General features: G+C 42.8%; 1 protein-coding gene across 2 annotated transcripts in view; it reads left to right on the top strand.

The window, feature by feature from the left end:
* The first annotated feature begins 14,370 nt into the window (after nucleotides 1-14,370).
* Nucleotides 14,371-26,090, top strand: part of LOC127799817 (uncharacterized) — a 53,061-nt gene continuing 41,341 nt past the window's right edge. The window contains exons 1-2 of one of the 2 annotated variants that reach the window (XM_052334039.1): nucleotides 14,371-14,846; nucleotides 16,261-16,491. In XM_052334039.1, coding sequence (XP_052189999.1) covers nucleotides 14,688-14,846; nucleotides 16,261-16,491 — 390 coding nt within the window. In that variant the 5' untranslated portion in view covers nucleotides 14,371-14,687. Of the gene's footprint in view, nucleotides 14,847-16,222; nucleotides 16,492-26,090 lie in introns of both variants that reach the window. The other variant, XM_052334043.1, reaches the window with a different exon arrangement.

The following is a 26,090-nucleotide window of genomic DNA, read 5'->3' as shown; positions in this document are numbered from 1 at the left end:
GATTCCCAAATTTTAGCATAAAAGATTAGCAACATTAATTTAATTTCAGATATGAGGGTTTGTTATTAAATGCAATTAGAGATGATGATAGTTATAGGTTAAGCAATCCCCATACATGATATGCGGGATTCTAATTTAAGCAACCACCATAAATCCAATTGCAATTAATACACAAAACAACTAAATTAATCATCCGAGTTTGGGTATGATAGCGTTTCCAATTCTAGTAACTCTCATACGTGGCATGAAAGCTCTAAGTTAGGCTTACGCTCCAATCCAAATCTAGTGATTTTTCAATAATTAATACACACTCATACTGAAATTTAAATTAATGTCCTTGCCTTAACCCAAGATTAGATTTAACTACTCATTTTTATTTGAAAGTTAATTGACAGAAATTTAAATGACGTAATTTAAATAACAGAATTTAAATGACAACAAATTTAAAGGCATAAACTAACCGGCCATTTAGGCGGTGGATAATTAAATGACAAGAATTAAAATTGCAGAAATTTAAAGGCATAAACTAACCGGCCATTTAGGCGGTGAATACTTAAATGACAAGAATTAAAATTACAGAAATTTAAAGGCACAAATTAACCGGCCATTTAGGCGGTGAATAATAAAGTAATAATAAATGACATAAGAATTTAAAAGAAGAAAGAAAAAAAGTAAGATTATAAGAGAAAGTACTAAAGAAAATGAGAAAGAACAAGAACAATTCTCAAAGAGAGAATTATAAGGAAACAACTAAACTTTTATTCAAGAATAATAATCACACTTACAAATGCAATCAAGTGATCTATTTATAGGCCACAAGATGCAATACAAACCACACAATTTCAATTATTCAACTAGACATAATTATATCTAATGGGCACTCACACACTTAAAGTTAAATGGATTTTAGCTATAATACACACCTAATATTAAATGGATTTTAGCTAAAATACATACCTAATAAAGCACTCATAAAGTTAAATGGATTTTAGCTATAATATCCACCTAATAGTTAAATGGATTTTAGCTAAAAAACACACCTAATAAAGCTTTCACATAAAAAATAAAAATAGATTTCTATAAATTGGTTTTTAATCTTCATTAGGATTAAAAATAATCCTTAGGCCTTCTCCAAATAATATCTTCCATGATTTGCTCAATTTAGGCCTTAATTCTTCATGGGCTTGAATTCTTCATGAACTTTAATTTTTCATGGGCTTGATTTCTTTATGGGTTTAATTTCTTCATGGACTTGAATTCTTCATGGACTTTAATTTTTCATGAGCTTGATTTCTTCATGGGTTTGATTTCTTCATGGATTTGAATTCTTCATGGACTTTAAGTCTTCATGGGCTTGATTTCTTCATGCCTAAAAAAAAAATAAAAATAATTTAATATTATTAATAAATTATATATTATATATATGTATTACACATGGCACATATATATATTAGATTATATTATATATATATTACATGCATGCATATAATGATGTATATGTATTATATATAATTTTATATATTATTATTATTATTATTAAATTTTACTTTAAAATTTCATTTCATTCATTTTTCAATTTAAACTTGCATATAACCTTAAAATATATATTAATAACCATTTTTAAGATCAAAAGAAGGGTATAATTATAACAAAATTTTTATAAAATTAACCACTAATGGCCGTAGGGATAGGACGCTGTTCGCCAGAGAAATTGAGCTCGAACCCCTGCCCCGGAGGTTTAAGGTCCCGAGCATGCCACAATATAATGGGGACAGCGACCCCTATGATTACCTGGATGCGTACAACGTGCAAATGGATCTACAGACAACCAGCTCGCTGGCTAAATGTCGCGCCTTCCCAGCAATCTTAGGAGACATCCCCCGAGCTTGGTTCAGGAGCCTTCCGCCTCGTAGCATCAACAGCTAGGAAGAGTGCCAACAGAGGTTCCTTAACCAATACAGGGCTCTAAGGAGGCAGCTCGCGCCACCTTGCCACCTCGCCACCGTATTCCAGAAAGCAAACGAGCCATTAAGGGATTACATCGCCAGGTTCAGGCGCGAGGTGAGCAACGTCGAGGATCACTCGGATGAAAGTATCCTAACGGCGATCTCCGCCGGCCTCCGAAAAGACGGAAAGCTCTACGAGAGCATCTACCGAACCCCGGTCAAAGACCTGGGGAATTCTATGAACGAGCTTCCAAGGAAATCCGATGGGAAGACGCATTCGGGACGAAGAAGCCCATCGGGTCGAGAGAAGAAGCTGGGGGCTCCAGCTAGAATAAGAGAAGGCACAACGGAGACGCCGGAAGAGAAGCTCGGGGGGAGCGCTCGAGCAATGAAGTGTTCAAGCGAGCTCGGAAGGCAGAGGGAGATGAGCGACCTCATAGATCACAGCGCTTTGACAGCTACTGTGCCCTGTTAGACCCCCAAGAAAGGATCTTCGCCATCGAAAGGAACAAAGAGGAATTCGGGAAGCCCAACCCGTTAAGAACCCCAAACAAATTCCGAAACAAAGAAAAATTTTGCGCGTACCACAACGAGGCGGGTCACAACACCTCAGAATGCTGGGCCCTAAGGGACGCCATCGAAGATCTGATAAGAAGAGGTCGCTTGAAAGATTACGTGGTGCGGCCGACTAATCAACCAAGCCAGCCGCCGGTACGGCAGCAGCCTCTCACCGATGATGACCAATCACCGGCTGTACGAACCATCTACACGATCCATGGCGGGCCCCACCTCGCTGGATCCTCCCACAAATCCCGCGACAAATACATACGAGAGGCCAACCATGTCTTGCTAGCGAGATCGGGCGAACAGCCGGTTCCCGCGAAGCGGCCTAGGGGTAACCCAATCCCAGAGAAGATGTTTTTCTCGGAAGAAGACGCCAAAGACGTCCATTGGCCGCACAACGACGCACTTGTTATACGAGCCCAGGTCGGCAACTCCGAAGTGCGAAGGATAATGGTGGACACGGGCAGCTCGGTAAATGTAATGTACAGAGCATGCTTCGATCAGATGGGTTTGGGACCGGAACAGTTGAGTTCGTCCCCAAAGCCACTCTATGGGTTCACGGGAGACGCAATGATTCCCGTCGGTCGGATCAGCCTTCCCCTCACCATCGGGGATGCGAACCGCCATGCCACTACTTTGGCAGAATTCCTAATAATTGACTGCCCCTCAGCATACAACGTCGTACTCGGAAGGCCGGCGATGAACGACCTGGATCTAGTCACCTCAACCAGGTCGCTTACGATGAAATTCCCGACCCCCGACGGTGTAGGGTGTGTACGAGGCGAGCAGCACCTCACAAGACGTTGCTATGAGGACGCCCTGAAAATGGGAGCAAAGGAAAAGAAAGTAAATATCATCGCAAAAGTCGGCCCGCGATCAACCGGCCGATGGGAGGACCTGGATCCACGCGAGGTCGACTGCGAAAAGCCCACCGGTCCCATGGAAGAGCTCGAAGATATCTCAGTCGGCGAGGCAGACGAGGAAAGGCACCTCAAGCTAGGCAAGAGTCTAGCCCCCGAGGTAAAATCCCAACTTACAGATTTCCTTAAAGCTAATCTTGATGTATTCGCATGGAACCACGAAGATATGGTGGGAATCGCCCCAGAAGTCATGTCACACAGGCTCAACGTAGATCCAGGCTACAGGCCAGTGCGCCAGAAGAGGAGGCCAATGACTCCGGAGCGTTATACCGCTCTTAAAGAAGAAGTGGAGAAACTCTTGGCGAATAATTTCATTAAGGAAGCCCACTATCCGGTCTGGGTGGCCAACCCGGTCCTAGTAAAAAAGAAAAACGGGAAGTGGAGGACCTGCATCGACTTCACCGACCTGAACAAGGCCTGTCCTAAAGACAGCTTTCCCCTCCCCAGAATCGATCAGATCGTGGATGCAACGGCTGGTCACCGCCTCCTCAGTTTCATGGATGCCTATTCAGGCTACAACCAGATCCCCATGAACCCCACGGACCAAGAGCACACCTCGTTCATAACCGACCGGGGGCTCTATTGTTACAAGGTCATGCCCTTTGGATTGAAGAATGCTGGCGCGACCTACCAGAGGCTGGTCAATACGATGTTCGAAACACTGATCGGAAAAACCATGGAAGTATACGTTGACGACATGCTGGTAAAATTCGAGCAAGTGACGGACCACGTTTCCGGTCTAAGAGAAACGTTTGGAGTCCTCAGGAAATATCAGATGAAGCTCAACCCGCTCAAGTGCGCATTCGGTGTAGCCTCTGGAAAATTTCTTGGGTTTATGGTAAACAACAGAGGCATTGAAGCCAACCCAGACAAAATTAAGGCTCTGCTCGACATGAGGTCGCCCATAAGAAAGAAGGAGGTGCAAAGCCTCAATGGTCAGGTCGCGGCTCTGAGCCGTTTCATTTCAAAGGCAACTGACAAGTGTGCCCCGTTCTTCGAGCTTCTAAAAAAGGAGAAAGACTTCAGATGGACAGAAGAATGCGAGTTCGCATTCCAACAACTAAAGGAGTACATGGGACGGGCCCCACTGCTCGCCAAACCTAAGGAGGGAGAGAGGTTGACCTTGTACTTAGGAGTATCCCAACAGGCTCTCAGCGCGGCCCTCGTTCGGGGGGAAGAAGGGGTGCAGCACCCCATTTATTACGTCTCCAAAAGCCTAATCGATGCAGAAACAAGGTACGCACCAATCGAAAAATTGGCTTACTGTCTAATAGTGGCATCAAGGAAGCTGCGACCCTATTTTCAAGCTCATGAGATCGAAGTCCTGACCAAATACCCATTGAAACAAATCCTCCAAAAACCAGATACCTCAGGCCGTTTACTAAAATGGTCTATTGAGCTCGCTCAGTTCGACATAAAGTACAAACCAAGGACGGCGATAAAGGGTCAAGCGTTGGCAGACTTCATTGCCGAGTTTACTGGGCCAATTGACGAGGAGCCGGAAAACCTGAAAGGACCGTCCTGGGAACTATACGTCGATGGATCATCGAACGAACAAGGAGCGGGAGCCGGGGTTATGCTAATAAGCCCCGAAGGTCACAAAATCCTCTGCGCCCTGAGGTTCGGTTTTTTAGCCACCAATAATGAATCCGAGTATGAAGCCTTATTAGCAGGACTTCGCCTGGCAAAGGAAATACGAGCTGAATTCTTGGAGATCTTCAGCGACTGTCAACTAGTTGTCAACCAGGTGCGGGGAGAATACCAGGCCAGAGACACGAAGATGGCAGCATACTTACAGAAGGCACGTGAACTTTTAGCCACTTTCGAAAAATATGAAATGCATCAAATCCCCCGTTCCCAGAACTCTCATGCGGACGCTCTGGCTCGCCTAGCAACTGCCCGGGACGCAGAATTCTTGGGGGACATACCTGTCGATTTTTTGGCCACCCCGAGCACAGAACAACGAGATGAAACGCTACTGATCACGGTGCCCCAAAACTCATGGATGACCCCCATCTTGGAGTATCTGCAAGACGGGAAACTACCGGAAGACAAGCTGGAAGCACGTCGCCTGCGAGCTCAAGCCGCCCGATATTGCATCTACGATGAAAGACTGTACAAGAGGGGATTCTCAGCCCCACTCCTGAGGTGCATTGACGGCACCGATTGCCAGTCTGTGCTAGAAGAAATTCATGCAGGCCACTGCGGTAATCATGCAGGGGCACTCTCTCTGGCACAAAAGGCCCTCCAACAAGGGTTTTATTGGCCCACCGTGAAGCAAGATGCCATAGAGACGGTCAAGAAATGCGAGAAGTGCCAAAGGTTCGCCAAGGTTTCGCGAGCTCCGCCGGCTTACCTGCAGCAGATGAGCAGCCCTTGGCCCTTTGCCATTTGGGGCATGGATCTAATCGGGCCGCTGCCCACGGCTCGCGGAGGATGCAAACATGCCATAGTGGCAGTTGACTACTTCACCAAATGGGCAGAGGCCAAAGAGCTCGCACAGATCACCAGTGCGAAGACACAAGCTTTTACATGGGATAACATAATCTGCAGATTCGGAGTACCACAGCAAATAGTAACGGACAACGGAACCCAATTCACCAGCGAGTAATTCATCCAATTCTGCGAGTCAATGGGGATTCAAAAGAGTTTCACCGCCGTTGATCTCCCCCAAGCCAATGGGCAGGTCGAAGCAGTCAACAAAATAATCAAGCAGACCCTGAAGACAAAGCTTGAGGCTAGAAAGGGGGCCTGGGTGGATGAACTGCAAACAGTGCTATGGACCTATCGGACAACAGCCCGAAGCAGCACTGGAGAAACCCCATTCTCAATGGCGTATGGGTCGGAGGCTATGATCCCCGCTGAGAATAAAGTGGCCAGCCACCGAAGGGCCACCTTCAGCTCAGATCGCAATAACGAGCTACTGGCGGCTAATCTGGACCTGCTCGAGGAATCAAGAGATGTAGCTCGCGTGAGGATCGCCATTCATCAACAAAGGGTGGCACGATACTATAACAGGAAGGTCCGAATCCGACGTTACAACGTCGGAGATCCGGTACTACGCCTAGTACTGCCAGGAGCACGGGCGGCAAGCGATGACACCTTAGGTCCTAACTGGGAAGGTCCATTTATCATCAAAGAAAATTTGAATAACGGAGCATATCATCTGGCAAACATGGACGGTCTCCCTCTCCCACGAGCTTGGAACGCAGAACACCTTCGTCCTTACTTCAGATAAATGTAATCGTTCTTGCCTATGCTCCGCCTTTTTCATTACGAATGACTTTCATGATTCTGGTCAGAATTTATGAACTTTCATTGCACTTTATTCTTATTGGTATTCGATTGAATGCCCCCGTAACGAGGGGTCGAGAAGCCATGGTTTGCGAGCTGAGGCCTAAATAACCTAGCCGCGGCGCTACGTTCAACGGCTTAACCGAGCATTCACCTTGGTCCCTCCCTCAGGTCGTGGTTTGCGAGCTGAGAACCAATCATCTTGACTTTATGTCATGGTTTGGAACCTACTGAGCAACCACTTCCACAAGTAACCCCGAGCTTGGGTTCGCTAGCCAAGGTCCTTTTATCTTGGCTTAAAGCCATGGTCTGCGACCTACCTGGGTGTTCCCTCTCAGTTCAAATAAAACTTGTAGAAGCCACTGGGTGTTAGCTGAGGCCGTAACGCGACCTACCTGGACACATATCCCGGCCGTACAAGTCAAACGAAATAACAAGCCATGGTGTGTTAGCTGGGGTCACTCTATGACCCGCCTGAACATATAACTTGGTGGTACAGGCTGCGCTTTCACTAGCTGGGGTCCTCCTATCTTGGCTTAAAGCCATGGTCTGCGACCTACTTGAGTGTTCGCTCCCAATTTATTGAAAACTTATTAAAGCCTCAACATGCCGGCCGAGGCCATGGCATAATCTCATACCCTAGCAAACTTTGCGTATTGGACCCTATCAGCTGAGGTCCGTCTTAACTTGGCTAAAAATAAAGCATTCGCGACCTATCAGGCACACGCCCTATAACGAGCTTCTCAGCCACCACATGTTAGACAAGATCACAAGGCCATCCGACTTTACATATATCTCGGGAAGGCTCTCGTTATTTCGTCAAAATATGCCGAACGGGGTTCCTGGAAATTGCCTAAGTATGAGTGTTCGCGCTGATTATTACAACTATCATCAACGAGCTAGTTAAAGAGCGTTAGTCTACGAGCTGATAAAACTCCGGATCTACCTGGACCTATGTTCGAACAGTTCATTATCAAGTTACATACTCAAAAGTTTCTTATCAATGAATCTTTCAAAAATACGGGAGCTTTGTTGAAGAGATTTTCAAGTTATACCATGAAGAAGTTACTTTCAAGTCACCTCATCGAAATTGATTCAAGAATCGTCATGCCAAAACCTCGTCAGAGTTAACTTGAATTCGCAAAGAAATCTGGGGCAACGTGCACAAAATGCCAATTTTTATTATTAGATGAAGCTCGCGTTACAAAAAAAAAAAAAAAAAATACATGTGGGAATCCTAGCTAAGAGGGGCGTTCGGTTCTCCAGGATCAACCTCGACAGGGCGAGCTTCAGTAGGAAGGGTCGGCTGGAGATCGACCTCGACAGTCCCGGCTGGGCAAACCTCGGCAACCTCCACAGGAGGCTCCTTGGCAGTCTCACCAGGCTGAGCCGCGGCGACCCCGGATAGCTCGGCCCCGAGCTGAGGAGCTTGCGTTGCGACCAAAAACGAGTCAAGGGGACTGGCATCATCAGCATCCTCCGCGGCCTCGGCAGTATACCGAGCCACCTCCTCGACAGCCTGCGCACCAAAGAAGGAGAAATCCATCTCAGGATGGTTCACCCAAAGGGTGTACAGAAATGTCGAGCAGGTGTCGGATCTAGTCTCCCTACACGCCGCGTCCATCCGCTCTCCGACCTCCGCCATTATATCGTCAATGGTCCTCTTGGCAAGCTCCTCGCATCGGACGGCACGATCATCCGCCCGTGTCCGCTCCTCCTTCGCCGCCCTAAGCTCTGCCTCGGTTGATTTGAGTCGCTCCTCAGCCCTCTACAACTCCGCCTTCGCTCCATTTAGCTCGCCGGTGAGCCCGGAGTTGGCTTGCTCCCACATGTTCTTCGACCTGCGAAGCTCCTCGTCGAGATCTTTATTCTTCTGGATCTCCATCCTCAGACGCGTCAAGCAACCCTCCACCTCCTTTTGAGTGGCAAGGAGCTCGACCTGGAGATCTTTCTTCTCGTCCGAGAGCTTCGTTATTTCGGCCTTTTGGGCGTTCTTTTCGTCCTCAAGCTTCGCTATTTCGGCCTGACGGGACATGCTCACCGACTGAAGTTGCTCCTCAAAATCTTTGTACTGAGCTCGGAGCTTCACGACAGCAAGAGAAGTCTGCAAAAGAAGAAATGTTAGCTCATTAAAAAAGTAGGCTAACAAACCGAGGTACGGAGAATTCCTACTTACCACCAGGCTGTGACGGGCGACAAAATCACAAAGGGGGATTCCCTTTAACTTCAGGTCGTCGAGGGGTTTCGAGTTCGGACCCAGGAAGTCGGGCACGGAATCCAGGACGGGACCAACAAAGACCCCTCCTGGCAGGGCCTCCACGGCCAACTCCTTCTCACGGACCCTGACCCATTTGGCCCTAATGTCCTCCCCCTGTTGCAGCTGGTCCGATCTCCGTTTCGAGCTGGCGGCAGGAGCGTCTCGAACCTCCACTGCGACCTCCTTCCCACGGGCTCCACTCGAACCATAGTCTCGGGAGGAAGGGGGCCGATGCCCCAGCTGCAGATAAGCTTGCTTTGACTGTTGGGGCTGACGGGGCAGTGTTCTTTGCCGCTGCTCCTGCTGCCCCCCCGGCGACTATTGGGTTTGCTGCTGCTGAGGGCGTGATTGCGGCTGCGGCTGCTCCGACCTGCCATCCCGCGAGCTATAGCTCGGGGTTATGGAGGACGTAGTACTCGACCTCGCCCTATGACGCTTCGGTTGGAGGAGCTCGAGATCAACCATATTATCGTCTTGGTCGGCTTCCCCTCTTGAACAGTTCGTCTCAGCGAGTTGTAAGTCGGAAGGGAGAATCTCCCCACCCAAGTCCCTGAAATGATCTCCCTCGATAGTCTCGGTGCCAAGAGGAGGGGCGAGCTCGTATTCGCAAAGTAGCTCGTCTGAAAGTTCAAGAATTTCCGAGCTCGACTCCGCAGCCACAAGTTTGCCAAGGATATCAGTCTCCTCGGCCGATAAAATCGGTTTCTTCCCCCCAAAATCTGCATCAAAGCATGAGCAAGTTAAAACAAGCACTCTTGGAACAAAGGAAAGATTTATGAGAGCTCATATTCTCTTACCAGGGGTCAGTGCGAAGCTACAATTCCTAAGTAGAGAGAGGGAAGGGCAAGACACGAAGAACCAACTGGACTTGTAATCGCCCACGTTGGACTTCCCCTTTGCTTTACCCTGAGGAAGGACGGCCTTGTACGGAGAAGGACGAGCCGCCAGGTAATACAGCCCGTCCTTGGTATTTTTGAAAGAAAATAAAAATCTTATCAGTTTTGGCGAAGGGAGAGGAAGTTTGTTTATAAGGAATAAAACGGCCAAAGAAGTAAGTTGGGCATACGAATTCGGTGTTAGTTGGAAAGGGGCGAGCTTGACGTCGTTCAAGAGGGCGATAAGGTACGGGGCTACTGGGAACCTAAAGCCAGACTCGAGGTGTTGGGGGCTAATAGCTATGAAATTGGCTGGCTGACTGCACTCTCACCCTGCAATTAAAACACAATAAAAACAAATCATAATAAAACTTTTATATTTTTTTTATTTTAGTGAGAGATTTATACTCGCCAGTGTACGAGTGCAGTTGTAGTCCAAATTTAAATTTATATTTTCTGGATGAATCCAGGTCGTCCACTGAGAGATTTATTTATGGCAAAAGAAAAAGAATGTCACACACACGCACACGCATTTGGACAAATTGACAACAAGATTTTTTATGGTTTTGTTTTTAGACAACAGATACTAGAAAATAAAGTAAAACATTAAACGTAAAAATATGAATTTGGATAGTGCTTGGGTTAAGACAATTTCAGTACCAACCCGTTGATTCCCAAATTTTAGCATATAAGATTAGCAACATTAATTTAATTTCAGATATGAGGGTTTGTTATTAAATGCAATTAGAGATGATGATAGTTCTAGGTTAAGCAATCCCCATACATGATATGCGGGATTCTAATTTAAGCAACTACCATAAATTCAATTACAATTAATATACAAAACAACTAAATTAATCATCCGGGTTTGGGTATGATAGCGTTTCCAGTTCTAGTAACTCTCATACATGGCATGAAATCTCTAAGTTAGGCTTACGCTCCAATCCAAACCTAGTGATTTTTTAATAATTAATACACACTCATACTGAAATTTAAATTAATGTTACTTATTTAAAGCGCAACTTTCTTTGGGAATCATTGGCATTGGACACTGTCCTTGCCTTAACCCAAGATTAGATTTAACTACTCATTTTTATTTGAAAGTTAATTGACAAAAATTTAAATGACGTAATTTAAATAACAGAATTTAAATGACAAGAAATTTAAAAGCATAAACTAACCGGCCATTTAGGCGGTGGATAATTAAATGACAAGAATTAAAATTGCAGAAATTTAAAGGCATAAACTAACCGGCCATTTAGGCGGTGAATAATTAAATGACAAGAATTAAAATTACAGAAATTTAAAGGCACAAATTAACCGGCCATTTAGGCGGTGAATAATAAAGTAATAATAAATGACATAAGAATTTAAAAGAAGAAAGAAAAAAAAGTAAGATTATAAGAGAAAGTACTAAAGAAAATGAGAAAGAACAAGAACAATTCTCAAAGAGAGAATTATAAGGAAACAACTAAATTTTTATTCAAGAATAATAATCACACTTACAAATGCAATCAAGTGAGCTATTTATAGGCCACAAGATGCAATACAAACCACACAATTTCAATTATTCAAGTAGACATAATTATATCTAATGGGCACTCACACACTTAAAGTTAAATGGATTTTAGCTATAATACACACCTAATATTAAATGGATTTTAGCTAAAATACATACCTAATAAAGCACTCATAAAGTTAAATGGATTTTAGCTATAATATCCACCTAATAGTTAAATGGATTTTAGCTAAAAAACACACCTAATAAAGCTCTCACATAAAAAATAAAAATAGATTTCTATAAATTGGTTTTTAATCTTCATTAGGATTAAAAATAATCCTTGGGCCTTCTCCAAATAATATTTTCCATGGGTTGCTCAAATTGGGCCTTAATTCTTCATGGGCTTGAATTCTTCATGGACTTTAATTTTTCATGGGTTTGATTTCTTCATGGACTTGATTTCTCCATGGCTTTGATTTCTTCATGGACTTGAATTCTTCATGGACTTTAAGTCTTCATGGGCTTGATTTCTTCATGCCTAAAAAAAATAAAAATAATTTAATGTTATTAATAAATTATATATTATATATATGTATTACACATGGCACATATATATATATTAGATTATATTATATATATATTACATGCATGCATATAATGATATATATGTATTATATATAATTTTATATATTATTATTATTTACTTTAGAACTTCATTTCATTCATCTTTCAATTTAAATTTACATATAACCATAAAATATATATTAATATCTAATTTAAACCATATTTAAAATCGAAAGAAGGGTATAATTATAACAAAATTTTTACAAAATTAACCACTAATCACTGGCGGGTAGGCTGCATGAGAGCTCGAAGCAGGGATGTATATTCGGCAGGTCCTGGGGAGACGAAACTCCTAAGCACAAGTCATCACCTCGTGAAGCTTGGCCTTGGACGAGAATCTCTTGAAGATCGCAAGATCAGCACTCCCACCAGCGATCTGATCTTGAACCTTCAGCTCGGTTTCCCGAGAGGTCGGGACGGCGACCTCCCTGCACCCCGAGCTCGCACCCCCAAGATTTTAGCCCTCCATAATGAGACAACCTTCGGAGCTCGAAGTGTCGTTTTCTCCTACGATATAATTGCAGCGCTTTTGACCTGAATTTCCACGGTGTTGGTCGGACATCTACAAAGGAAAAGAGAGAACAGTCAGGTCGCAAGTCGCGAACCAGACCTCAAGAAACTAGAAGAAAAACCCTAAAACGTCCCCTAGGTCTTCCAGGCCGAGCGCTTCGCAAAAGGGGTACCGCCTAGGGCGGAGGGGCTGCAGCCGTAAGCCCGGTGTTCCATGAAAAGCTAATCCTAAGGTCATTGGACCCCAAGGCCCAGCAAACGCCAAACCGAATCGTGCCGTTTCTCCAAAAATGAGAACGACATCGATCGACAAAGCCAGAGAAACCACCGACGGCTAACCAACGGTGGATGACCTCACAACAAGAAGAAGAAAGTCACGACAAAACTTACCTAAAAGCTGCGCTTGACGACTGAATGGGGACTCGTACCAAGTACCGGACGAGAACGGCAGACGTCTGAAAGCACGGCGATAATGGAGGCCTCGAGAGAGGAAAGAGAAAGCAGGGAGGCAAAGGTTTGAGGGAGTTTCAAAATAGCGTGAAAGAAGAAGCGGGTGGACACTCCCCACTATTTATACTGACGGCTTGGTCCATCCCAACCGTCGGATCAAATGACGACTTATCACATGCTCCGCATCCAGCGGCCGCACAACAGCTTGTGGGTCCCACGAGTGTAATCATGCGCAGAAATGGGGAGGGGGCGCGCATTAAATGCGCTGCCGACAAAGCGTGCTGTGTGGAACGACGAGACTTAAGGTGATTGGGCAGAAGTCGGAGGGATGGAAGAACAGCTGGCACGCATCAGTTCCCAGCACGAAGATCGTGCCGCGAACTGGGGGGCTTATGTTATATGTATTTCCCGCATCACCCCGCATGGGCCAGACTCAATCCGATAGACCGGCCCAATCACCCAAGGCCAAGAAGGCCCGGACGACCTCGTCAAGGAAGGTCCAGCCTCCACCAAAGATCCGGAACTCGTAAAGCGAGCATATGGCGAGCTCCCGGTAATCCCCCAACGAGCTCGGAGCAATCGACTAACGAGTTCCTGAAATATTCTCCAGATCGCTGGCCCATCCAGGTCGCTGGCCTAAAACCTCCAGCTCGCATGAGCGGCAAAGCTGCTGAGAAGTCAGAGGTAGGGTCCGATCACTTTATCTGTAACAGCCCATGCCCCTCGTAATGAGGATCCCACTCCCGGTCTTGCGAAGGCGGTAAGAACTGTTTGTCCCCCATTATACAAACACTGTATTTTTATATATTATCTAAATTGTAAAAACCCCTCAAGATAAATGAGAATCAAAGAGACCATGAGGGCAGAAAAGGAGGACAAGAAAAATAATAATCAGATACCGCCACTCTGGGAGAATAATCAGATGGCGGCCGTGGACTAGGCATCGTTCTGGCCGAACCACGTAAAAGATTCTGGTGTACACGCTTGGAACTTTGGGGGAGGGGTTTTCTTCCTTCCTTCTCGGTATTTTTGGATTGACTCATCGCGGCCCAAAACGAATCACGGTCGGCTGAAATCAAACGTCGACATATATATATATATATATATATAACTCAAAACTCATTAAGTGTACGGGTATAGTTGTTGTTTTCAAAGTTATTTATTATTTTATAAAAAACAATTATTTATTATGGTAATACATTTTATTTCTTTAATCATTTTACAGATTAGAATAAAATATAAACTAAATTCATAATTAGTATTAGCACAATAACTAAAACATTATAGCACAACATAACTATACCAAACGCGGCTTCAACTTTTATTTTAAGCCGTTATGTTTTACTCAAAATTATTTCCCATTTTTTATTTTTATTTTTAAAGTGCTATTATTAATAAATAATAATGTGTAATTTAGTACACCGGAGGAACAAAAGCACAGTTACTCGCCATTTCGCCCATCGTCGATCGCAGGAAGAGCGAGCGAGCGAGAGAGAAGGAAAATAATCGTTCACTCCAATCAACCAATCAATCCAAAACAGGGATGGCGTTAGTACCATAAAGACGATTGAAAGGACGACCCCCCATCTTCGTCTTCTCTCCGTCCATCTCTGTCACCTCCGTCTTCCATCCCCACTCCAAACCCTAATTCTCAGCGGACATTCAACAAAGCCAGACTCTTCGTCTACTCCCAGTTCCAGTCCATCCGCGGCTTGGCGAGGTTGCGTACTTCCTCGCAAGCGAATAATGGTGCAGGTGAAGAAGGGAGGGAGTGGAAAGGGGGTTTCGGAAGATTCTGCGGCGTTGGCCGCGGAAGTGGAGCTGGGCCGCGTGCCATTGCAGGCCATCCTATTGGCTGATAGCTTCGCCCAGAAGTTCCGTCCAATCACCCTCGAACGCCCCAAAGTACTCTCTCTCGCTTTTCTTTCTACTGACATACACTTGGAGGTGTTCTGTTAATTGTACATTTTTGTAATGTTGCATGTTTTCCCAGTTTTTTGTCCTTATCCAATTATATTACCTTTAGTTATTATTACGATTGGCTATTCCCGTCGCATTGCGTACAAGAATTTTGTGCTCGTGGCTTTTCTTACTAGCTTTGGATTTTTAAATTATCATAGGGCTCTCTCTGATGATTCTGTATTTACCTATTTGTACTATCTAAGGATTTCTCTTATTTTTATCATTGGGCTTCTTGCTCAAGTTTCTCATAATGCTTGTAGTGATCAGCTTTGTGAAGTTCCTATCGTATTCGGAAGCACATGACATTGGTGTGGGTAGGCACCGACTTTTGACTTTCTATCCGCCGAATACCATAATCTTGCGCACGTGAATTTTGTGGATCAAGTACAATGGAAGATGATTTTTTTCTCCCATATCATGCAGTTTATTTTAAGAATGGCCTTTCGCCGTCTCAGCTCGTTAAAGATATAATGACATGTGCCCATAATTAGGAATAGATCCCTGTATGACACAAGGTTAAGTTTGGTTGACAGTTTGTTTGGTTATGGCTGTACTTCTGTTATGTATTTTTCTGATTATTTTAGTTATCTACTGATAAGGCAGCAGTCGTGTGGGATGACTGGTGTTTCGCATGCTTGGACAATGTCATTTGGTCCCTGTAGTTTGGACATCATTCCATGACCATCAAGTTGATCCCTTAACATCATACTTTGGCATATCCTCCTGCCAGACCCAGACTGAACAGGTGGGTTTGGCAGTTGGCACCCACTAATAGTAGAATATTTTCCATGCTTGTTCTACATTCTTCATTTGGACCTATGTGTGTGAGGAGAGTGTTGAAATCAATGAGCCACTAGCTTTTTCGTTGCCACAACCGTGGAGGGACTTGAAAGTTTTCATTGTTTGATTCACCAATTGAAGGGAGCTATCCTTGTTTTCCTTTTTTTGTATTTGATACTTCATTTTCTCTTGATTCTTTTATCCATGGTTGCTCATTTCATTGTGGTTTCTTTAACATAAGTTTTTTGGAAGTGGATTTGTGAAGGAAAACGGGAAGGAAACAAATAAAACTAATAGGAAAATTAAATGAAGGACTTGAAACTTCATGTGTTCATTCATTTGGTTGGGACATCAAATTAAAATTAAACTAATAATAAATTTACCTGTGCATGCATGCAGGTAATTTTATTTCTGTCTATCATTTCACCTTCCTACAAGATTTTTTTTTTTTTCTCTATCAGTAAAATAAGAAAAAAGGAATTAAAGATGCACTCTGCTTAACCTGTTTTAATCCCGCTGACAGCAAAGCTCTTTTACAGTGTGAGTTCTTCGTTGACATCCCATTTTACTGGTGAAGGTACTATTACCATTGGTAAATATCCCTATGATTGATTACACCTTAGCATGGCTTGAATCAGCTGGAGTTGAAGAAGTTTTTGTGTTTTGCTGTGCTCATTCAAGGCAAGTGATTGATTATCTAAATAATTCCAAGTGGTTCGGTCAGCCAAACTTTTCGATCAAGACAATTGAATCTCACAATTGTGTTAGTGCTGGAGATGCGTTACGTTTAATATATGAGCAGAATGTGGTATGTGAAGATCACTCCTTATATTTTCCATATTTGTTTTCTTTCTGTTTGGGGTATGTGAGCAATAATGTTGGTTTTAATCATTCCTTCTGAAACTAAGCATATGTTCTTTCTATTTTTGGGCTTTTGATGTTCTAGTCTTCTAGATTTGATGGTGTTTCTTTTAGCGTTACTCAAGCATGTTGGGAATGTAAGAAAACCCTAGGGCAAGATCGAAAACAGAACACGAGAAGAAAGAATACCTCGAGCAGAATTTTACTGAAGGATCAAAATGAATTACAACTTCAAAAGAGATAGTGAGCTGCTTATATATGCAGCTCACTAAGCAATAGAAAGGCACCGCCTTACAAGACTTAAATGACTACAACATCAATAATCATAAGACATAGTAACACATAGCAACAGCAATTACAAACATAACAGCAACAACAACAACTATCATAACAGAACATTAGATGCTTTCACACTCCCCTTCGAACTAGTCTCCGTAGACGACAAGGACTTGGATGGATCAACACACACAGGTGACAACTTTATACCAAGCCTTTTACATAAGAACTCAAACTGGTATCTAGGCAAACCTTTAGTAAGTACATTTGCCACTTGATCAAATGTTGGGACATATCTGATTTCCACTTCACCATTTTCAACTTTCTCACACTTAAAGTGAACATCAATCTCAACATGCTTTGTTTTAGAATGAAAAACCAGATTCTCAGCCATGCTCTTAGCAGCCAGGTTATCACTTCACACTATTGGAGTGGACACACACGGATATCCCAATTCCACAAACAATGACTTCAGCCACATGAGTTCTGTTACACCAAGGGCAACAACCCAGTATTCTGCCTCTCTGACGGATCTAGCAACAACAAACTACTTATTGGACCCCCACACAATAAGATTTCAACCAAAATATACACAGAAACCACTAGTAGATTGCCTAGTGACTTTGCAGCCAGCATGGCTTGCATCAGTAAAAACCACCAAACACAAATCATCTGGTGAAGGAGTGAGGACCAACCCCATACCAATAGTATCTTTGAGATCTCGAAACAACCTCTTGCAAGCTAACCAATGTCGAGACTTAGGAGTAGACAACAATTGGCTCAACTTATTCATTGTAAATGCTATATCTGGGTGTGTATATTAGTATATGTAAGATATTACAGTGAACCAATTAAAGTTCTATACAAAAAGGGATTAGAAAAGGGATCCCCATCATCAGTCAACGAAACCCCAATAGCCATAGGTGTGCTACATGGCTTGCAATCTTGCATAGCAGCCTTTTTCAACAAACCAATCACATATTTGGATTGAGTGAGATAAAGACCACTGCCATCTCTATAGGCCTCACACCCTAGGAAAAAATTTACAGAACCTAGGGTCTTAAGAGCAAACTGTGTGTCCAAATTATGAATGCAAGAACTAAGAGCTGCTGGATCTAATCCTGTGAGGAGTATATCATCAACATAGACCAGAACAAAGAGCACATAACTGGCTGTTCGTTTGATAAACAATGATGCATCTGAAGTAGATCTTAGAAAACCCCAATTTTGCAAGGCAACCCTCAGCTTTGAGTACCAAGCTCAAGGGGCTTACTTGAGCCCATAGAGTGACTTATTCAATCGACACGCATGAGTAGGGGACCGATGATCTACAAAGCCTTCAGGTTGAGCCATATACACTATTTCAGTCAAGTCTCTATTAAGAAAGACATTATTAACATCAACTTGTTGAGTGTCCCAACCAAAACTGATTGCTAAAGAGAATAAAACTCAGATAGTGGGAGCGTTAATCACCAGACTAAAGGTTTCTGCATAATCCACACCAGATGTTTGGTGAAACCTTTGGCCACCAATCTGTCCTTATACCTTAGAATTGACCCATCATAATTATATTTCACGCTGAATACCCACTTGCAACCAACTAAGTTCATATCCTTCGAAAAGGGAACCAAGTCCCAAGTATGATTCCTTTGCAAGGCTGTGTACTCTTCTTCCATGGCCTTAACCCATTGTGAGTCTAAAAGAGCCTCGTGAATGGAACTAGGTTCAAGATTACTCACTAGGGCATGAGGTAAAAAGGTTACAAGTTGTTTGGCTTTTCGTTTGGTAAGCATAGGATGAACTGAAGGGGCTGGATCAGCCTTGTACTTAGGTAAGTTAAATGTAGTTGCTAGTAGTTGAGTGGGTGGCTATAATGGAGAAGGATGAGGTGGAGTTGTGGCCTGAGAATTGGTGGATATAGATTGAGATCCAACAAGAGTTGAAGCTGGAGGGGACTGTACTACCTGAGGACACATTGAAGAAATAGGAGAAGAAACAATAGGCTGAAGAAAGTCAGTAGAATACCCCAAAGAAGATGGTACAACTTTAGGTATAGAAGAAGAAGTAGGAAACAAAATAGGAAAGGGAAACTCACTAGCATTGAACTTCACATTCCGAGACACATACACTCTCCCTGATGGATGCAAGCACCAATAGCCAGCTTGAATATATCCAATGACAATACACTTAGTGGAATGGAAATCAAACTTGTGTTTGTTATAAGGACGAATATAAGGAAAGCAAGCACAACCAAAAGGTTGTAGCATCTGATAGTTAGGTAGCTTTTGATAAAGCAATTCAAAGGAGGTATGAAACTTGTAGGTGAAGCAGGTAGCAAATTTATCAAGTGAACAGATGTCTGAAGGGCTTATACCCAGAATTTTAAAGGCATTTGAGCATAAGATAACAGGGTTAGACCAATTTCGGCTATATGTCTATGCTTGCTCTTAGCCACACCGTTCTGTTGATGAGTGTGTGGACATGTAAACCGAGGTTGAATGCCATTAGTATGAAGATAAGGTAAGAATGCTTTAAACCCCCCCCCCCCGGTCAGTTTGTAAGGCCCTAAGCTTGATTTGATATTGGATTTCAGCAAACTTATGAAAGATAGAGAAAATGGATAGGACATCAGACTTGAGTTTTAAGGGGTAAAACCAAGTGTATCGAGTGCATACATCCACAAAGATTATGTAGTATCTAAACCCTTCAATAGACACAATAGGTGTAGGTCCCCAAAGATCTAAATAAACCAATTCTAATGGTTTAATAACAGTAATTTCCCTGCTAGAAAAAAGAAGTTGGCTTAATTTGCCAATCTTGCAAGAGTCACAAAATGACAAATCGAAGAGTGAACAAGATACACCAATTTTATTCAATACAAGCTTGAGTACATTTAAGGAGCGGTGTCCCAATCTATTATGCCACTACTGATAGTCACTAGTGCTTTGAGCAACATTTACTACATTTGACAACTCATGAGTAAATGAGTTTTGTCTATTACATGCACTTTGTTTATGACATGCATTCAAAGAAGAAACAGTAGAAGTAATAGATAAAGGCTCTAGGGATTGGGCAAAATTGCTGTTGACGACAGAACAAGATGCTGGAAACAGCCGATAGAGCCCATCCTTAAGGTGTCCCCATAGCAGCACCAATCTGGTAACTTTGTCCTTAATCAAACAAATATCCGAGTAAAACTCAGTCACAACATTATGATCACGAGTTAATTGAGAAACACTAAATAAATTTTTCTTCATACTTGGAACATGAAGAACACTTGGAATTGAAAGAATTGAAGTAGGTTTAAGTTGAGTACACAAATGACTAGTATCGACATGAGTAATAGGTAGCTTCTTACCATTGCCTATAGCAACTTTGTCTCTGCCATTGTAAGGAGTATGTAAGGAGATTTGAGGTAATGTGATTGGTTGCCCCTGAATTGACAAACCAAGAGGGTTCTGAAAATGAAGACTGAGCAACAAAGTTATCAAAAGAAGAAGGTTTAAGGTGACTCCCACAGAGAGAACCTAATATAGTACCTGTCTCACTCATGTAGGCTCCATTAGAATCACTAAAGGAGGCCATATAAGTTCTGGAATTATGTTGATTTCCACCATTAGACCGAACAAGACCTTGATTAGGTACTCACTGGAAATTCTTATTAAAGCAGTGATAACACTAGTCTACAAAGTGCCCTGGTTTTCCACACAACTGATAGTAAATTCGTCTATTAGATGTTCTTCCTCGACCTCTCCCTTCTCTATTCATATAATTGTTTCCTCTCATAGAGTAACCTCCTCTGTTATTATCAGCAAAACCAGTATTGTGCCTTGTAAGAACTGATGCAACATTTGCATGCATAGTTGAGGTCATAGAATCAAAACTGATTGAATGTGACGAATTCTTAACCGACAGCCTTTGTTCATACATTAAAAGCAAGTATTGAACTTTCTCCAAATCAATGTCATCCATTTGATAATTAGGGTCACAATAGTTTTGTAATCCTGATCTAGTCCATTTAATATTGCAAGCAACAAATCTTTGTCAGTTAATGGCTCTCCTATAGCTGGTAAAGCATGGCTGATTGTCTTAATTTTAAGGATGTAGTAATTTATAGAAAGATCATCCTTCTTAATCGATCTTAACTTTTGCTTCAATTGAAACGACTTAGCTATTGTTTGGCGAGCATACAAATTTTCCAAAGAGAGCCATACCTTGGCAGATGATTCATAGTGAATCACCTGCGCTAAAACCTCTTTGCCAATGGTAGAAAAGAGCCATCCCAATAGGAGCTGATCAAACTGGATCCAGCTCATGTACTCTGGATTGACCACAACATCTCCTCCATCTAGATTGGACAGGCTTTTCTTTGAAGGAGGTGTTTTGTCGAGGAATGAGACTAGATCAAATGCTCTTACTATAGCGAGAATTTGAGCCTTTCAAAAGATATAGTTATTGGAATCAAGCTTTATAGGAATAAAGCTAAATGCCTTAGCAACTGTTGAGAAATCAGCTTGAGAGGCAGAAGATAAAGATGAGGAGGATCGAGGAGAAGGAGAGGAGGACGAACTTAGAACTTGATTCGAGGCCATTAGAGAAGAGCAATGGCTCTAATACTAGGTAAGAAAACCCTAGGGCAAGATTGAAAATAGAACACAAGAAGTAAGAATACCTCGAGCAGAATTTTACTAAAGGATAAAAATGAATTACAACTTCAAAAGAGATAGTGAGCTGCTTATATATGGAGCTCACTAAACAATAGAAAGGCACCGCCTTACAAGACTTAAATGACTACAACATCAATAATCATAAAACATAGTAACACATAACAACAACAATTACAAACATAACAGCAATAACGACTATCATAACAGAACATTAGATGCTTCCATAGGGAATGTCATTTCCCAGGTTTGTCCATTTAATTGAGGCTGCTAGGAGGGGTGAGAAAAGAGGGTGCACGGCATTCTGATCTTTTTGAATGTTTTAGATGTGATATTATTTTGTAGTCAATTAAACATGGTGAAGAATAATAAAGGTCATTACCTCTGTTGGTTCCTTTAACTGAGGGTTCTGTGAGGGGTAAGAAAGAGGTGCACACCCTTTGATCTTTTTGTGCAACTCTTTAGCTTAGAAGTTTCCCTTTTCCATTTTTCTTTTATGTCTTTTCAACTGCTTTCTTCCCTTTTACGAGACTCAACAAATTCTGTGTATAAAAATAGTATGGAGTGGGCATTTTTTGCAAAGAAAGATGAAGTGCCTGATCTTAACTCTTCTTATTTCCTAGCGAACGCATTCTGCATTATCCAAAAATAGGGATAAATTGAAGGTAATGATTGAATTTTGATATTAAATAAGATTTAGGGAGCACAAATGAGCATATCTGGCAAAGAGGATTAGTAAACAAAGTGTAAATATGATCTTGATTTCTAGAATCAGGAAATGGCGCAATGCCGGATTGTTGTACTGTGCTTTGCCTTCAAAATATTAATTGTGTTAGAGCATAATCTTCAACCTCCTTTGGATAGTATAGCGTACTCCTGAACTAAATTTTATTAATCTTAAGAATAGGGTATATAAGGTTATTAACCAAACTTGGACCTATTAGTGTGGGGTATGGGAGGTGGTATATAAATTTATAATTGGACAAGTTGTGGATGAAGGATAGTTGCAATTTGCATTTTTGTATCTTATAGTTTAAGCTTGAACTTTCCTGAACAAGGGCTTTTGGTTTGAACCTTTCATGTAGCACAACCTAGTATATCTATTTGCATTTTTGTATAGTTTATGTTGTGTAAATTATTCATGTCCTGGAACAACATGCTTCTGTATGCCATAGAAACAACATGGTCCCTTGCACTTCACTTTTACATACAGATCTTGTGAATAGGTTTTAATTGTTTTTTACTAGTTTTGTGTTGCTTAAAAAGTTTTACAAAATCATAGAAGGTTTTTTTCAAAAAATTGATCAGGTGAACTAGAAGAACAAAGAGGATAATTTAGTGGGTTATGCTATGAAGATGTAGAAATGTTAGAACTCCCATTAGTCTCACCTATCAAAGGCGTAAAAGGAGAGGAACAATAGGGGCAACCAAGGGAATTGAGTCAAGGGCAAAAGAGTCAGAAGTTGGTTAGAGGGGAATATTCATTCATGTGGCTGAAACAGAATGAGAGATAGGTATAAAAGGGGAGGGAGGAGGAGAGAGAAGGCATCTGAAAATTGTTGAAGAAATCATTGGAGAGTGAGGCCCTCTTGAATAGGCCTGTTTTCTTTCCTTGCATTTGCTAATATTCATTGCTGTAAGCTACTGTAATTGAGGAGTTTCTACTGTGAGAGCTAAAATTCAATCAATTGTGTAAGTGTCCTATCAATCTAGCATCAGAGCAACGATCCATGGGGGTGATCGTCTCTGAGAGAGTGGGGGATATGGAGGGAAGAATAGAGAATTATCAACAACAGATTGAAGGGAAGATGGAGGGATTACAGATGGGATTAGAATCAATGAAAAAAGAGTTCCAGAAGGTGCAGAACATCGAGAAAAACATGGCAACGATGATGGAACAATTTGGCTTGCTGATGGAGAGATGGGAGGACTAGGAGAAAGGAAGGGGAAACAGTTGGGTGAGCACTTATCGGTGGGTTCGACCCTCATTGGGGAGGCCATGTCGAAATTGGGAAATCGGCATAGGGAAGCTGGCAGTGAGTTCAATTCATATGGGAGGTCGGATGGAAGGGTTCGACGCTTGGAGATGCCAATGTTTGAAGGTGACGACCTAGATGGTTGGGTGTTTCGGGCCGGGCGCCGGGCGGTACTTCTCTGTGAATCAACTGTCGGATGCAGAGAAGTTAGACTTCGCTTCCCTTTGCTTTGAAGGAGTGACTCTTGCTTGGTTCTAGTGGGAGAAGTGAAGGCGATGGATGAGGAGTTGGGAGGAGCTTAAGGCGATGATGAGGAATAGATTCAGGCCCATGCAGGAAGGCACAATGGAAGAACGGTTCTTGGCGCTCTGGTTGTGGGGGTCTGTTAAGGACTACCGCTTCTGCTTCGAGACACTGGATGCTCCTCTCGAGGACATGCCAGAGGCGTTGCTGGAGGGCCACTTTATAAATGGATTGAGGCTCGACATAAGGGCGGAGATGGGGGAATAAAAGGCTAGGAGGTGGTGGTTCTCATTGACAGCGGGGCTTCCCATAACTTTATAGCATTGGAATTGGTGCAGAAATTGGGACTGATTAGGTCGCAAAGGCTATGGCGTGATCATGGGGTCAGGCATGGCTGTTCAGGGGGCTGGAGTGTGTAAAGGGGTAACCTTAACGTTTCTAAATGTGGAAGTAGTGGAAGATTTCCTGCCATTGGAGCTGGGGAGCTCAGACGTAATCCTTGGAGTGAAGTGGTTGGCCACACTCGGGGAAACACAAGTGGATTGGGGCTCATTAGTCATGAAGTTTAGAGCAGGGGGGACTACCCTCACATTGTATGGGGATCCTAGCCTCAGCAAAACTTTGGTAACGTTGAAGTCAATGATGAGGGCGTTTAGAGAGAATGGAGAAGGGGTGCTGTTGGAGTTGGGGAGTTTAACTACCCAAGAAAAAGATCCTGGATGGGTAGTCCCTGGCAGCTTGCAGGAGCTGCTAGAGGAGTTCAGGCATGTGTTTGAGGAGTCGTGTGGGCTTCCCCCACACCGGAGGCAGGATCATGTGATTATGTTGCAACCGGGAGTGTCGCCGGTGAATGTGCGCCCCTACTGATACCCCCACCTTAAAAAAAACGAGATTGAGAGGTTGGTTCGAGAAATGTTTGCAGCAAGACTTATTAGGCCGAGTGTGAGTCCGTTTTCCAGCTCGGTGTTGCTGGTCAAGAAGAAGGATGGTGGTTGGAGATTTTGTGTTGACTATAGAGTTTTGAACAAGGTAATAGTTCCTGATAGATTTTCAATTTCAGTTATTCAAGAATTATTGGATGAATTGAGTGGGGCTGCTATTTTTTCCAAGTTGGATTTGAAATCGGGGTATTATTAGATTCAAATAGCACCTAATGATGTTCCTAAGATTGCTTTCTGCACACATGCGGGGCATTATGAATTTTTGGTTATGCCGTTTGGGTTAACAAATTCCCCGCCACGTTCCAATCTTTGATGAATGGGGTCTTTAAGGAGCATTTGAGGAATTTCGTTTTAGTGTTTTTGATGACATTCTAGTTTATAGTAAGGATATGGTTGAACATAGGAAACATTTGAGGTGTGTGTTGGGGCTTTTAACAGTCCACTGGCTGTATGCCAATGTGAAGAAGTGTCAGTTTGGGTAGCAGGGGATTGAGTATTTAGGGCACGTCATCTCTCAAGATGGGGTGGTTGCGGATAGCTCTAAGGTTAAGGCAGTGATGGAATGGCCCATCCTTAAATCCTTGCGTGAACTTCGAGGATTCTTGGATCTTACGGGGTATTATCGGAGATTTGTGAAGAATTACGAAAAAGTGGCATGGCCATTGACATATCGCTTTTGGAAGGGTAATTTCTTTTGGGATGAAGTAGCGGAGTAGGCTTTTCAATCCCTTAAAAGAGCAATGACCAATATGCCCGTGTTGGCTTTGTTGGATTTTTCAAGGGAATTTATTGTTGAAACTGATGCATCTAGGCATGGATTAGGGGCAGTGTTGATGCAATAGCAGCGACCAATTGCCTTTTTCAGCCATTCCCTAAACTCCAATGGTCGAGTTAGATCTGTGTATGAGAGGGAATTGATGGCAATAGTATTTGCACTGAGGAAATGGCGACATTACCTACTTGGGTGTAATTTTGTTATTAGAACAGATTAGCGAAGTCTTAAATTTCTTATGGAGCAGCGAGTGGTTAGCCTGGAGTGTCAAAAATGGGTCATGAAGTTGATGGGGTACGATTTTGAGATTCAATATCGTCTCGAATTGGAGAACCGAGCAGTCGATGCTCTCTCATGCCTCCCTTCTTCCGCCACATTGATGGTTCTTTCAATTCCCCAAATAGTGCAGCTAGACCCTCTAAAAGAGGAGGTGAAAGGAGATGCTACACTCCAATAGATTGTTAGAGAGGTATAGGCGAATCCTTCTAGCAGACCCAACTTTACGCTGGTGGATGGCCATTTGCTATTCAAGAGCAAGTTGTATCTTCCTAAAGGGTCAAGATTAATTCCGTTAATGTTGAATGAAAGGCATGATGGATTAGTTGGGGGTCATTCCGGGTTCCTCAAGACTTATAAGAGGATAGCCACCAGTGTGTACTGGGTGGGAATGAAGC

Source organism: Diospyros lotus, chromosome 1, assembly GCF_014633365.1.
Source record: "Diospyros lotus cultivar Yz01 chromosome 1, ASM1463336v1, whole genome shotgun sequence".
Taxonomy (NCBI): Eukaryota; Viridiplantae; Streptophyta; class Magnoliopsida; order Ericales; family Ebenaceae; genus Diospyros; species Diospyros lotus.
This window is presented reverse-complemented; position numbering and strand designations above follow the sequence as displayed.